This window comes from Bombina bombina, chromosome 4, assembly GCF_027579735.1.
Source record: "Bombina bombina isolate aBomBom1 chromosome 4, aBomBom1.pri, whole genome shotgun sequence".
NCBI classification, from domain to species: domain Eukaryota; kingdom Metazoa; phylum Chordata; class Amphibia; order Anura; family Bombinatoridae; genus Bombina; species Bombina bombina.
The window spans coordinates 758328481-758343917 of NC_069502.1; the positions used below are offsets into that span (position 1 = coordinate 758328481).

A 15437-nucleotide genomic window follows, 5' to 3' on the forward strand; every position below is an offset into this window, starting at 1 on the left:
CAGAAAGGCGAACCTTAGGAACTGATGATGATCTTTGTGGATAGGAATATGTAGATACGCATCCTTTAAATCCACGGTAGTCATAAATTGACCCTCCTGGATTGTAGGTAAAATCGTTCGAATAGTTTCCATTTTGAACGATGGCACTCTGAGAAATTTGTTTAGAATTTTTAAATCCAGAATTGGTCTGAAAGTTCCCTCTTTTTTGGGAACTACAAACAGATTTGAGTAAAACCCCAGACCTTGTTCCACAGTTGGAACTGGGTGTATCACTCCCATTTTTAACAGGTTTTCTACACAATGTAAGAATGCCTGTCTCTTTATTTGGTTTGAAGATAAGCGAGACATGTGGAACCTTCCCCTTGGGGGTAGTTCCTTGAATTCTAGAAGATAACCCTGAGAGACTATTTCTAGTGCCCAGGGATCCTGAACATCTCTTGCCCAAGCCTGAGCAAAGAGAGAGAGTCTGCCCCCTACTAGATCCGGTCCTGGATCGGGGGCTACCCCTTCATGCTGTTTTGGTAGCAGCAGCAGGTTTCTTGGCCTGCTTACCCTTGTTCCAGCCTTGCATCGGTTTCCAAGCTGGTTTAGTCTGGGAAGCGTTACCCTCTTGTCTAGAGGTTGCAGAGTTGGAGGCCGGTCCGTTCCTGAAATTGGGAAAGGAACGAAAATTGGACTTATTCTTGGCCTTGAAAGGCCTATCTTGTGGGAGGGCATTGCCCTTACCCCCAGTGATGTCTGAAATAATCTCTTTCAATTCTGGCCCAAAGAGGGTCTTACCTTTGAAAGGGATATTAAGCAATTTTGTCTTGGAAGATACATCCGCCGACCAAGACTTTAGCCAGAGTGCTCTGCGCGCCACAATTGCAAACCCTGAATTTTTCGCCGCTAATCTCGCTAACTGCAAAGCGGCATCTAAAATAAAGGAATTAGCTAACTTAAGTGCGTGAATTCTGTCCATAACCTCCTCATACGGAGTCTCTCTACTGAGCGATTTTTCTAGTTCTTCGAACCAGAAGCACGCTGCTGTAGTGACAGGAATAATACACGAAATAGGTTGAAGGAGGTAACCTTGCTGTACAAAAATCTTTTTAAGCAAACCCTCCAATTTTTTTATCCATAGGATCTTTGAAAGCACAATTGTCCTCAATAGGAATGGTCGTGCGTTTGGCTAGTGTAGAAACCGCCCCCTCGACCCTAGGGACTGTTTGCCATAAGTCCTTTCTGGGGTCGACCATAGGAAATAATTTCTTAAATATAGGAGGGGGGACAAAAGGTATGCCTGGCTTCTCCCACTCCTTATTCACTATGTCCGCCACCCGCTTGGGTATTGGAAAAGCGTCGGGGTGCACTGGGACCTCTAGGAACTTGTCCATCCTGCACAATTTTTCTGGGATGACCAGATTGTCACAATCATCCAGAGTAGATAGCACCTCTTTAAGTAGTGCGCGGAGATGCACTAATTTAAATTTAAATGTCACAACATCAGGTTCTGCCTACTGAGAAATTCTTCCTGAATCAGAAATTTTCCCATCTGACAAAACCTCCCTCATTGCCACTTCAGATTGGTGTGAGGGTATGACAGAAAAATCATCATCAGCGCCCTCCTGCTCTACAGTGTTTAAAACAGAGCAATCACGCTTTCTCTGAAATGCTGGCATTTTGGATAAAATATTTGCTATGGAGTTATCCATTACTGCCGTCAATTGTTGCATAGTAACAAGCATTGGCGCGCTAGAAGTACTAGGGGTCTCCTGCGTGGGCAAAACTGGTGTAGACACAGAAGGAGATGATGTAGAACTATGTCTACTCCCTTCATCTGAGGAATCATCTTGGGCAACTTTACTATCTGTGACAGTACTGTCCTTACTTTGTTTGGACGCTATGGCACAATTATCACACATATTAGAAGGGGGAGACACATTGGCTTCCATACATACAGAACATGATCTATCTGAAGGCACAGACATGTTAAACAGGCTTAAACTTGTTAATAAAGTACAAAAACCGTTTAAAAACAAAACCGTTACTGTCTATTTAAATGTTAAACAGGACACACTTTATTACTGAATATGTGAAAAACTATGAAGGAATTATCCAATCTTAACCAAATTTTCACCACAGTGTCTTAAAGCATTCAAAGCATTGCACCCCAAATTTCAGGCTGTTAACCCTTAAAATGTGGAAACCGGTGCCGTTTACAATTTTAACCCCCTTACAGTCCCAGCCCCAGCCTTTGCTGCAACTTCACCAATCCCAGGGGAGTATACGATACCAAATGAAGCCTTCTAGGGACCTTTTCAATGAACTCCAGACCCACACACATGCAGCTGCATGTACTGATCTCAAAAGTAACTGTGCAGTAATGGCGCGAAAATGAGGCTCTGCCTACTACAGAGAAAGGCCCTTCCTGACTGGGAAGGTGTCTAAACAAGTGCCTGACGTAAAAAACGTTCCCCAAAGTTATAAAAGTGTGAAATTCAACTTCAAACTGTATATAATACCTAAATAAAGCAATCGATTTAGCCCATAAAAGTGTCTACCAGTTTATAGCCCATAATAAGCCCTTTATTCTGTTTGAGACTAAGAAAATGGCTTACCGATCCCCATGAGGGGAAAAATGACAGCCTTCCAGCATTACACACTCTTGTTAGAAAAATGGCTAGTCATACCTTAAGCAGAAAAGTCTGCAAACTGTTCCCCCCAACTGAAGTTCTCTCAGCTCAACAGTCCTGTGTGGGAACAGCAATCGATTTTAGTTACTGCTGCTAAAATCATACTCCTCTCATAAACAGAACTCTTCATCTCTTTCTGTTTCAGAGTAAATAGTACATACCAGCACTATTTTAAAATAACAAACTCTTGAATAAAAACTATAACTAAATACCACATACTCTTCACCATCTCCGTGGAGATGCTACTTGTTCAGAGCGGCAAAGAGAATGACTGGGGAGGCGGAGCCTGGGAGGGACTATATGGACAGCTTTTGCTGTGCTCTTTGCCATTTCCTGTATATAATGTGTGGATACAGTAAATGAGTAAGAGGAAAATTACACAAACATTGCAGAAATGTAAAAATAGCCCTGGTCCTTAACTGTAAGAAAATTGAAAAATGGTCTGGTCACTAAGGGGTTAATGTACTTAAAAGGCTAACATAACTATACCTTTTAGGAAGAGAATTTGGTTCCTTTATAATGGTAACTCCAGCCTGCACCATTGCAATGGGTGTAGAAACATAACCAGCTTCTATAAAAAGGGAATAAAAAAACAACATTGAACAAACAAGATCTTTCAAAGTGTATTTAAAGAGTCATACTATTTGAAACATTATATGCTTTAATTCCTAGAAATACTACAACTTAGAACCTGCAGAGCACTGCTGGTCCTAAGTAGAAACTGCCACTGATCCAATCAGCACCGCTAGTCACACGACTCAGCTGTGTAACTAGATCTTGCTGATTGGAAACTGCCACTGATCCACTTGGGTCCAGCAGAGCATAATGTCTTCTGCGTGTTTGACCCATTTGCAGGGGTTAAACACACAGTAGTGCAGGGTTGCTCATCTTAAATTAGATGCTCTAATGCATTAGGGATTTTTTTGTTTTTAATATTATGGCCCCTTAAATCAATGAAAAAAATACTTTGTCTTTCAAGAGTACTCGTGGTATGACAAAAATGTAGCAGTTTTCTATGAAAACAGCTATTATTGCTCTCAAGAGTCAATATCATGTAAGCAGCATATATTGTTTCTCTAGCAGTCTGAAGGTAAATGACAAGTGGGGTGTAACTAAATATGGGATACAAATGTAGGTGATGATCCAGTTTGTACGGTTTGCAAGTTTCTATTTAAAGGGGCTGATATTCTGTCACATATATAGGGAATATGCAGTGGGCCACTTGTGAAATGATAAAGTCAATATGTAATAAAAAGGAGAAAAGAAGTAGTGAAGGGACAAGTCAATACAGGCAGCTAAATACCTAGGAGCTATGATTAAGAGCCATATAATTGACTCAAGGAAATAAATATAGCAATAAGCTCAAAATCAACTGAGTTATCTCAGTAATGTCTAAACACAAAAACATGACGTTTCACCTGGTCCTGAAACTTGTGTGCAGATTTTCACACTTGGTTTGCCTTGTTGTGGATCTTGCCCTTCGCTATAGCCTTGCCCATAAAATGTCATTGTGAAAGATGCGTCATCCATCTGTGGACAAAAACACTTTTTGTAAAAAGTCACACAAAAAAAAACAAAAAAACCCAAACACACAAAACAAACAAACTACACTTAAATTTCAAGTTAGTTTGGCTCACCATAAAAATAAAAAAATAAAAATTCACCAACAAATATTAATTAATGAGTATAATTTCAAGGGACACTGAACCCAAATTTTTCTTTTGTGATTCAGATAGAGCATGCAATTTTAAGCAAGTTTATAATTTACTCCTTTTATCAATTTTTCTTCGTTCTCTTGCTATCTTTATTTGATAAATAATCAGCAACACCAACCTAGGTTGTTCACAAAAAATGGGCCGGCATCTAAACTTGCATTCTTGCTTTTCAAATAAAGATACCAAGAGAATGAAGAAAATTTGATAATAGGAGTAAATTAGAAAGTTGCATGCTCTTTCGGAATCACGAAAGAAAACATTTGGGTTCAGTGTCCCTTTAAGAACTGGCAGAAAAAAAGGCTCAAGTCAATCATTATCCAAAAAATTAAATTTATGCTTACCTGATAAATTTATTTCTTTTTTTGACACGATGAGTCCACGGATCATCTTAATTACTATTGGGATATTCACCTCCTGGTCAGCAGGAGGCAGCAAAGAGCACCACAGCAAAAGCTGTTAAATATCACTTCCCTTCCCTACCAACCCAGTCATTCGACCGAAGGCAGAGAAAGGAAGTAACAAGGTGCAGAGGTGTCTGAAGTTTATAATAACTACCTGTCTTACAAAAAACAGGGCGGGCCGTGGACTCATCGTGTCAAAAAGAAATAAAATTTATCAGGTAAGCATAAATTTTGTTTTCTTTTTAATGACACGATGAGTCCACGGATCATCTTAATTACTATTGGGAATCAATACCCAAGCTAGAGTACACAGATGATACGGGAGGGACAAGACAGGGAACCTAAACAGAAGGCACCTCTGCTTGAACAACCTTTCTCCCAAAAGCGGCCTCAGCCGAGGCAAAAGTATCACATTTTTAGAATTTTAAAAAAGTGTGCAGAGAGGACAAAGTTGCAGCCTTGCAAATCTGTTCCACAGAAGCTTCATTCTTGAATGCCCATGAGGAAGCAACAGCCCTCGTGGAATAAGCCGCAACTCTCTCTGGAGGCTGCAGTCCAGCAGTCTCATATGCAAAACGGATGATACTCTTCAGCCAAAAAGAAAGAGAAGTAGCCGTAGCTTTCTGTCCCTTACGTTTTCCTGAGAAAACCAGAAGACTGACGAAAATCTTTAGTCGCCTGCAGGTAAAACTTTAAAGCACGAACCACGTCCAAATTGTGCAATTTCCGCCATTCCTTCTGAGAAGTAGGATTAGGACACAAGGAAGGAACAACAATCTCCTGATTAATGTTCCTATCAGAAACAACTTTAGGAAGAAATCCTAATTTAGTACGTAAAACTACCTTATCTGAATGGAAAAAGGAAATTTATGCTTACCTGATAAATGTATTTCTTTTACGATATGACGAGTCATCCATACTTATGGGATTACGTCTCCTGGTCAGCAGGAGGAGGCAAAGAGCACCACAGCAGAGCTGTATATATAGCTCCTCCCTTCCCTCCCACTCCAGTCATTCGACCGAAGTTAGGAAGAGAAAAGAAAAGCCAAAGGTGCAGAGGTGACTGAAGTTTGACAAAAAACAAATACCTGTCTAAGAAATGACAGGGTGGGCCGTGGACTCGTCATATCGTAAAAGAAATAGATTTATCAGGTAAGCATAAATTTCCTTTTCTTTTACAAGATATGATGAGTCCACGGATTTCATCCTTACTTATGGGATACAATACCAAAGCTATAGGACACGGATGAAAGGGAGGGACAAGACAGGAACCTAAACAGAAGGCACCACTGCTTGAAGAACCTTTCTCCCAAAAACAGCCTCAGACGAGGCAAAAGTATCAAATTTGGAAAATTTGGAAAAAGTGTGGAGATAACCAAATTGCAGCCTTACAAATCTGTTCAACAGAAGCATCATTTTGAAATGCCCATGAGAAAGCCACAGCCCTAGTAGAATGAGCTGTAATTCTTTCCGGAGGCTGCTGTCCAGCAGTCTCATATGTAAAACGGATGATACTCCTCAGCCAAAAAGAAAGAGAGGTAGCCATAGCTTTCTGACCCCTACGTTTTCCAGAAAAAAACAACAAATAATGAAGATGATTGCCGAAATTCTTTAGTCGCCTGCAAGTAAAACTTCAGGGAACGGACTACGTCCAAGTTATGTAAAAGACGCTCCTACTTAGAAGAAGGATTAGGACACAAGGAAGGAACAACAATTTCCTGATTAATATTCTTATTAGAGACAACCTTAGGAAGGAAACCAGGTTTGGTACGTAACACCACCTTATCCGAATGGAAAATAAGATAAGGAGACTCACATTGTAAAGCTGAAAGCTCAGAAACTCTGCGAGCAGAAGAAATAGCAACCAAAAATAGAACTTTCCAAGATAATAACTTAATATCTATGGAATGCATCGGTTCGAACTGAACCCCTTGAAAAACATTAAGAACTAAATTCAAACTCCAAGGTGGAGCAATTGGTCTAAACACAGGCCTGATTCTAGTCAGAGCCTGACAAAAAGATCTGCCAGACGTTTCTGTAGCAAAATAGACAAAGCAGAAATCTGTTCCTTTAAGGAACTTGCTGACAACCCTTTCTCCAATCCTTCTTGGAGAAAAGATAAAATCCTGGGAATCTGAACCTTACTCCATGAGTAGTCCTTAGATTCGCACCAATAAAGATATTTACGCCATATCTTATGGTAAATCTTTCTAGTAACAGGCTTACGTGCCTGAATCAAGGTATCAATGACCGCATCAGAAAACCCTCGCTTAGATAAAATTAAGCGTTCAATCTCCAAGCACTCAGCTGCAGAGAAATTAGATTTGGATGATGGAAGGGTCCCTGAATAAGAAGGTCCTGCCTCAATGGAAGCTTCCACTGTGGCAGAAAGGACATAACCAACAGATCGGCATACCAAGTCCTGCGAGGCCACGCAGGAGCGATGAGAATCACTGAAGCCCTCTCATGTTTGATCCGAGCGATCACTCGGGGAAGGAGAGCAAACAGTGGAAACACATAAGCTAGGTTGAATGACTAAGGCACTGCCAAGGCATCTATCAGTTTGGCCTGAGGATCCCTGGACCTGGATCCGTATCTCGTGAGCTTGGCATTCTGACGAGATGCCATAAGATCCAGCTCCTGTCTGCCCCATCTGAGAATCAGGATGGCAAAGAAATCCGGATGGAGTTCCCACTCCCCCGGATGAAAAGCCTGTCTGCTCAAAAAATCCGCTTCCCAGTTGTCCACTCCTGGGATGTAGATTGCTGACAGATAACAAGAGTGAGCCTCCGCCCACCAAATTATCTTGGATACTTCTGTCATCACTAAGGAACTCCTTGTTCCTCCCTGATGATTGATGTAAGCCACAGTCATGATGTTGTCCGACTGAAATCTGATGAATTTGGCCGAAGCCAAATGAGGCCAAGCCTGAAGCGCATTGAATATTGCTCTCAACTCCAGAATATTGATTGGAAGTAGAGACTCCGACCGAGTCCACACACCCTGAGTCTTCAGGGAATTCCAGACTGCACCCTATCCTAGTAGACTGGCGTCTGTTGTCACTATCACCCATGAGGGCCTGCGGAAGCACGTCCCCAGGGACAGATGATCCGGCGACAACCACCAAAGAAAAGAGTCTCTTGTCTCCTGATCCAGATCTATCTGAGGAGACAAATTTGCATAATCTCCATTCCACTGCCTGAGCATGCTCAGTTGTAGCGGTCTGAGATGAAAACGAGCAAACGGAATGATGTCCATTGCCGCCACCATCAATCCAATTACCTCCATGCACTGAGCCACTGACGATCGAGGATTGGACTGAAGGGCTCGGCATGTATTCAGCATCTTTAATTTCCTGACCTCCATCAAGAAGATTTTCATGGATATAGAATCTATTATAGTTCCCAGGAAAGGAACCCTTGTCTGTGGAATTAGTGAATTCTTTTCTAGATTCACTTTCCACCCGTGAGTCCTCAGAAAGGACAGAACCATGTCTGAATGAGATTTTGCCAGTTGATAAGACGCCTGAATCAGGATATCGTCCAGATAAGGTGCCACTGCAATGCCCAGCAGTCTGAGAACCGCCAGTAGAGACCCTAAAACCTTTGTGAAGATCCTGGGTGCTGTGGCCAGCCCGAAAGGAAGAGCCACAAACTGAAAATGTTTGTCCAGGAAGGCATCCCTTAGAAACTGGTCATGATCTTTGTGGATAGGAATATGAAGATATGCATCCTTTAAGTCCACGGTAGTCATATATTGACCCTCTTGGATCAATGGAAGAATTGTCCAAATAGTCTCCATCTTGAAGGATGGAACTCTGAGAAACTTATTTAGACTCTTGAGATCTAAGATGGGTCGAAACGTTCCCTCTTTTTTGGGAGCAACAAAAAGATTTGAGTAAAACCCCTGTCCCTGTATTGGAATAGCACAAATTACTCCCATAGTAGAGGTGTCTTTTACACAACGTAAGAACGCCTCTCTTTTTATCTTGTCTACAGACAATCATGAAAGAAGAAACCTCCCCCTTGGGAGAGAATTTTTGAATTCCAGTCGATACCCTTGGGACACGATTTCCAGTGTCCAGGGATCCTGAATATCTCTTATCCAAGCCTGGACAAAGAGAGAAAGTCTGCCCCCTACTAGATCCGGTCCCGGATCGGGGGCCGCCCCTTCATGCCGTTTTGGGAGCAGCAGCGAGCTTCTTGGGTTGTTTACCCTTGTTCCAGGCTTGGTTGGGTCTCCAGATGGACTTGGCTTGTGCAAAATTCCCTTCCTGTTTAGCGGAAGAAGCAGCAGAGGGGACTCCCTTGAAATTCTGAAAGGAACGAAAATTATTCTGTTTACCCCTTTGTTTAGCTGCTTTATCCTGAGGTAGGAAATGACCCTTACCTCCCGTAATGTCAAAAATTATTTCTTTCAAGTCAGGCCCGAATAGGGTCTTTCCTAGGAAAGGAATAGCCAAAATCTTTGATTTAGAGGACACATCAGCAGACCAAGATTTTAACCATAAAGCTCTACGCGCTAAAATGGCAAAGCCTGCATTCTTAGCCGTCAACTTGGCGATCTGAAAGGCGGCATCTGTAATAAAAGAATTCACCAGCTTAAGAGCCTTAATTCTATCTAGTATTTCCTCTAAAGGAGTCTCAGTCTTAAGAGACTCTTCTAAGGCGTCAAATCAAAAGGCAGTCGCAGTTGTAACTGGTACAATACAAGCCGTCGGTTGTAATAGAAAACCCTGATGAATAAATAGCTTTTTTAGAAGACCCTCCAACTTTTTATCCATAGGATCTTTGAAAGCACAACTGTTCTCGATAGGAATAGTTGTACGCTTGGCCAGGGTAGATATAGCCCCCTCCACCTTAGGGACTGTTTGCCAAGAATCCCGAACAGTGTCAGCTATAGGATACATTTTCTTAAAATTAGGAGAAGGTGAGAACGGGATACCCGGTCTTTCCAATTCCCGCATAATAATTTCCAAAATTCTTTTAGGAACCGGAAACACATCAGAATAAGCGGGGACCTCTAAGTATTTGTCCATCTTACACAATTTCTCTGGTGGTACCACAATAGAGTCACAATCATCCAGAGTCGCTAAAACCTCCCGAAGTAACAGGCGGAGGTGTTCAAGCTTAAATCTAAAGGACATAAGTTCCCTACCCCCCAAATCAGATCCCTGGGAGGGCACATCGGAGATAGCCATCAAAGCCTCAGAAGTCGCAGGAACCATAGTGGTTTCCGTCCTGCTGTGTTTGCCCTGTAACACTGGCAACTTGGATAAAACTTCTGTAAGGGTGGATGACATAACTGCAGCCATATCCTGCAGAGTAAATGAAGTGGATGCAGTTGAAGAACATGGCGTCGCTTGAGTGGGTGTTAAGGGCTGTGACGCTTGGGGAGAAAGAGTTGGCATACCCTGAGTCTCATCAGTTCGAGAAGCATCCTGAGCTGTATCTTTATTAAGAAAAATCTGCTTTCTACATTGTAATGCCCTCTCAGTGCATGATGGGCAAAAAGTGGGGGTTCCACATTGGCATCTAAACACATAGAACAAGTACTGGCATCAAGGTCATCCATTATGATAAACAAAAAGTCATATAACTCTTTATATAGTAATGCAAAATAACAATACTGTGCCTTTAAGAAAAATTAAAGATTTTTTTGTCTAGGACACCGCGCTATTAAAAAGGCAATATTTGTGACTTTAAAAAACAACTACTTTTTGTACTGTATCCCAGAAGTAGTTCTAATTTGGGCATAATTAAAAACTTTTGAAAATAAAGCACCTCGCCACAGCTCTGCTGCGGCGCCTACCTGCCCCCTATGACCCGATCAAACGAGCCTCCTACAGGAGCGTGTCTGCACCGCTTGAACTGCCCATGCGGTCAGACACCGGAGTCACCTACACTTCCGACTCCCAGAACAGCACTGTGCAGCTTATCTTAGCGCACGAACGAGTGCCCCGCCCATCGTGGGCGTAACCAATGAAACTCCCGGGCGGCTCTGACTCTTACGTTGAAAAAACAACAATGGAGCCGCCGGGACCATTGCGCACCATACATTAAAACTGTGATGCACCACACTATCTAAAAACACTGCAGCCAGTCTCTCCAATGCCCCCTGCCTGCTAAGCAACTAGTACAATCTCCAGCATCAGCCCGAACTTAAAGGGTTTAATATTTCACAAAATACCCCAATGCCCCATATGCAGCCCCCACAAAAGGCCCAATAATAAAGGTCAGACATAGGTGGAAATATTGAAACATACAGAGGAAAATGATAGTCATTTCTGAGGTACTAGGTGTCACAGAAGTAATAGACTGAACATACCTCCATGCTGAGTAACAGCATGACTTGTCCCACACTGCTAGAGGTCATCGTCCTCCTCCAGGAGTCTGTGGGAACAAAACTGGGCCTTAGATAAAATTTGCTAAGACCATATTCAGCAGGGCAGCATACAGTCTGGGAGTCACAGAAACGATCATATTTGAATCTGAACAGCTCCCCTTGCTTTACCCTTGAGTAAAATAGTACACACCGGTACCATTTAAAAACAATAAACTCTTGATTGAAGAATCTAAATTAACACCTCACTTTACCTCTTCCTATCACTAACATAGGCAAAGAGAATGACTGGAGTGGGAGGGAAGGGAGGAGCTATATATACAGCTCTGCTGTGGTTCTCTTTGCCTCCTCCTGCTGACCAGGAGGCGTAATCCCATAAGCAAGGATGAAATCCGTGGACTCGTCATATGTTGTAAAAGAAATAAGATAAGGAGACTCAAACTGCAATGCAGAGAGTTCCGATACTGTATGAGCAGAAGAAATAGCAACACAAAATAAAACTTTCCAAGATAACAACTTAATATCTAAGGAATGCATAGGCTCAAACGGAGCCCGTTGAAAAACTAAATTCAGACTCCATGGAGGAGTAACTGGTTTGAACACAGGCCTGATCCTAACGAAGGCCTGACAATATGATTGAACATCTGGAACATCTGCCAGACGTTTGTAACAAAATAGATAAGGCAAAGATCTGACCCTTTAGGGAACTTGCCGATAAACCTTTCTCCAAACCCTGTTGGAGAAAAGACAAAATTCTAGGAATCCTAACTCTACTCCATGCGTAGCCCTTGGATTCACACCAATAGAAATATTTACGCCAAATCTTATGGTAAATCCTTCTAGTTTCAGGCTTACAAGCCTGAATCATGGTCTCTATGACCGAGTCTGAAAAGCCCCACTTGAATAAAATTAAGCGTTCAATCTCCAAGCAGTCCGCTTCAGAGAAACTAGATTTGGATAAAGGAAGGGCCCTTGAATTAGAAGGTCCTTCCTCAATGGAAGTCTCCACGGTGGCAGAGATGACATGTCCACCAGATCTGCATACCAAATCCTGTGAGGCCAAGCAAGTGCAATGAGGATCACCGACGCCTTCTCCTGCTTGATTCGAGCAATGACCCGAGGAAGAAGAGCAAACGGAGGAAATAGGTATGCTAGATTGAAGGTCCAAGGTACCGCCAGAGCATCTATCAGTACCGCCTGAGGATCCCTGGACCTCGACCCGTACCTCGGAAGTTTAGCATTCTGCCCAGATGCCATGAGATCCAATTCCGGCTGACCCCATTTGAGAATCAGGCTGGAAAACACTTCCGGATGGAGCTCCCACTCCCCCGGATGAAAGGTCTGCCTGCTCAGGAAGTCCGCCTCCCAGTTGTCTACCCCTGGGATGTGGATCGCCGATAGACAAGAAGAGTGGGTTTCCGCCCACTGAATTATTTTGGTTACCTCTGTCATCGCTAAGGAACTACTCGTTCCTCCCTGATGATTGATGTAATCTACTGAAGTTATGTTGTCCGACTGAAATCTGATAAACGGGACCGAGGTTAACTGGGGCCAGGCCCGAAGAGCATTGAAAAATCGCTCTCAGTTCCAGAATGTTTATAGGCAGAACAGACTGACTGAGTCCAAACTCCCTGAGCCTTTAGGGAGCCCCAGACTGCTCCCTATCCTAGAAATTTTATCCCTGTAACTTATAGTCCTCTTAATACAAGAGGAACAAAAAAGGGATTGGGGGTTCCACAGGTGACAGAATGGAGAACTTTTTCTCTCAAATTTGGCCTCAGCAGAGGTGAGCAAATCCAATTGGTAATATTTCTAAAATTTGATAAAAGGAAAAAGATGACGACAAGGGTATAGAGGTGCCTGAGGTTTGTACAAAAAAAATGCCGTCTTAAATTTAAATAAGGGCGGGTCAAGCATAAATTTTGTTTTCTTTCCTAAGGCATGGAGAGTCCACAACTTCATTCCAATTGCTAGTGGGAACCAATACCAAAGCTAGAGGACACAAAATGAAAGGGAGGGAGAACAAAACAAGCGGAGCTAAACCGAAGGCACTACCGCTTTAAGAAATTTCCTCCCAAAGGAATCCTCAGCAGAGGCAAAAGTATCAAATTTGTAGAATTTGGAAAAGGTATGCAAAGATTTGTTCCACAGCAGCTTCATTTTTGAAAGCCCAGGAATAAGAGACAGCCCTAGTGGAAAGAGCCGTAATTCTCTAAAGAGGCTTTTGTCCAGCTGTCTCATAAGCTAACCGGATAACACTTCTCAACCAGAGAGAAAGAGTAGTAGAAGTAGCCTTCTGACCCTTACGCTTACCAGAGAAAACAATAAATTGGGCAGATTGTCGAAAGTCCTTAGTTGCTTGAAGGTAAAATTTTAGAGCATGCACAACATCCAGGTTATGCAACAGGCGTTCCTTCTGAGAAGGATTAGGACGAAAGCACTGAACAACAATTTCTTGATTGCTATTGTGATCCGATAGTACCTTAGGAAGAAATCCATGCTTAGTACGAAGGACCGCCTTATTGGCATAAAAATAAAGTAAGGGGAATCACACTGCAGAGCCGAAAGCTTGGAAACTGCGAGCAGGAGAAAAAGCAAGAAGAAAAAACGTTCCAAGATAACAACTTAATATCAACTGCATACAGAGTCTCAAATGGAGCCTGCTGCAAAACTTTCAAAACAAGATTAAGGCTCCAAGGGGGAGTAACAGGTTTAAACACGGGCCTGATTCTGACCAAGGCCTGAACAAAAGATTGAACATCTGGCAGATCAGCCAGACGTTTATGCAAAAGAATAGACAGTGCAGAATTCTGACCCTCCTGAAGAAAAGACAGGATTGCTCTAAACTCTAGGATGTGTATGGGAAGAGAAGACTCCTCTTGATTCTAAAGACCTTGAGCTCTTAAGGAGCCCCAAACTGCTCCCTAGCCTGATAGGCTGGTGTCCGTGGTCACAATCACCCAGGAAGGTCTCAGGAAGCATGTACCCTGAGACAGATGGTCCTGCGAAATCCACCACGAAACAGAGTCTCTCGTTTGGGGGTCCAAAACTATCCTCTTCGAGAGATCTGCGTGGTCTCCGTTCCATTGACTGAGCATGCATAGCTGTAGGGATCTCAGATGGAACCGAACAAAAGGAATGATGTCCATGGAAGCAAGCATAAGACCAATTACTTCCATGCACAAAGCCACTGATGGCCTGGCAGAGGTCTGCAGTGAAAGGTAAGAAACATGAAGTTTGGATTTTCTGATGTCCATCAGAAAATTTTTCATGGATAGAGAATCTATAATTGTTTCACACACCCTGGTATCTGGTATTAGGGAACTCTTTTCCAGATTCACTTTCCACCCGTGGCAATGAAGAATAGACAACATCTCGGAATGAGATTTTGCTAGTTAAATAGATGGCGCCTGAACCAAGATATCATCCAGGTAAGGTGCCACCTCTATCCCTTGAGATCTGACCACCGCCAAAAGGGCCCCTAGAACCTTTGTAAAGATTCGAGGAGCTGTAGCAAGGCCAAAAGGAAGGGCAACCAACTGGAAATGTTTGTCCACAAAGGCAAACTGCGGAAATTGGTGATGTTCCCTGTAAATGGGAAAATGGAGATACGCATGGAGATCCTTCAGATCTATGGTAGTCATGAACTGACCCTCCTGAACTAAGGGAAGAATGGAACAAATAGTTTCCATTTTGAAGGACCGAACCTTGAGGAATTTGTTTACACTTTAGGTCCAAAATAGGACAGAAAGTTCCCTCCTTTTTTGGAACTACAAAAAGATTTGAGTAGCATCCTTGACCCTGTTCCTCTACTGGAACAATCACTCACAGGGAAGATAGGTCCTTTACATAGCTTAAGAAGGCCTCTCTTTTCTCCTGTTTTGCAGATAAACTTGACAGGTTAAATCTGCCCGGGGGGGGGAGGGGGCAAGACTTGAATCCTATTCTGTAACCATGGGATACTATTTCCATGGCACAAGGATCTGGAACATTGCAGATCCTAGCCTCCCCAAAAAAAAAAAGGAAAGTCTATCACCCACTTGATCCAAGGCTGGATCAGGGGCAATCCCTTCATGCTGATTTCGAATCAACCGAAGGCTTTTTGGCTTGCTTCCCCCTTATTCCAAGGCTGACTGGAAGAGGAAGACTTTTGTCCTTTGAAACTGCAAAAGGAACGAAAATTGGAATTCTGGCAACCCCTAGGTCTATTATTTTTTCCTGAGGTAGGAAAGATCCCTTTCCACCCGTAATCTTGGGAAATGATCTCAGCTAGACCAGGACCAAATAAAGTCTTGCCCTTAAAG

General features: G+C 42.8%; 1 protein-coding gene across 1 annotated transcript in view; it reads right to left on the minus strand.

The window, feature by feature from the left end:
• The window catches only part of LOC128656888 (saccharopine dehydrogenase-like oxidoreductase), a 110782-nt gene that overhangs the window by 4329 nt on the left and 91016 nt on the right, over window positions 1-15437 (minus strand). Inside the window, exons 10-11 of the mRNA XM_053711053.1 lie at window positions 4094-4205; window positions 3165-3246 (exon numbers count right to left, since the gene is read on the minus strand). Coding sequence (XP_053567028.1) covers window positions 3165-3246; window positions 4094-4205 — 194 coding nt within the window. The remainder of the gene's footprint in view (window positions 1-3164; window positions 3247-4093; window positions 4206-15437) is intronic.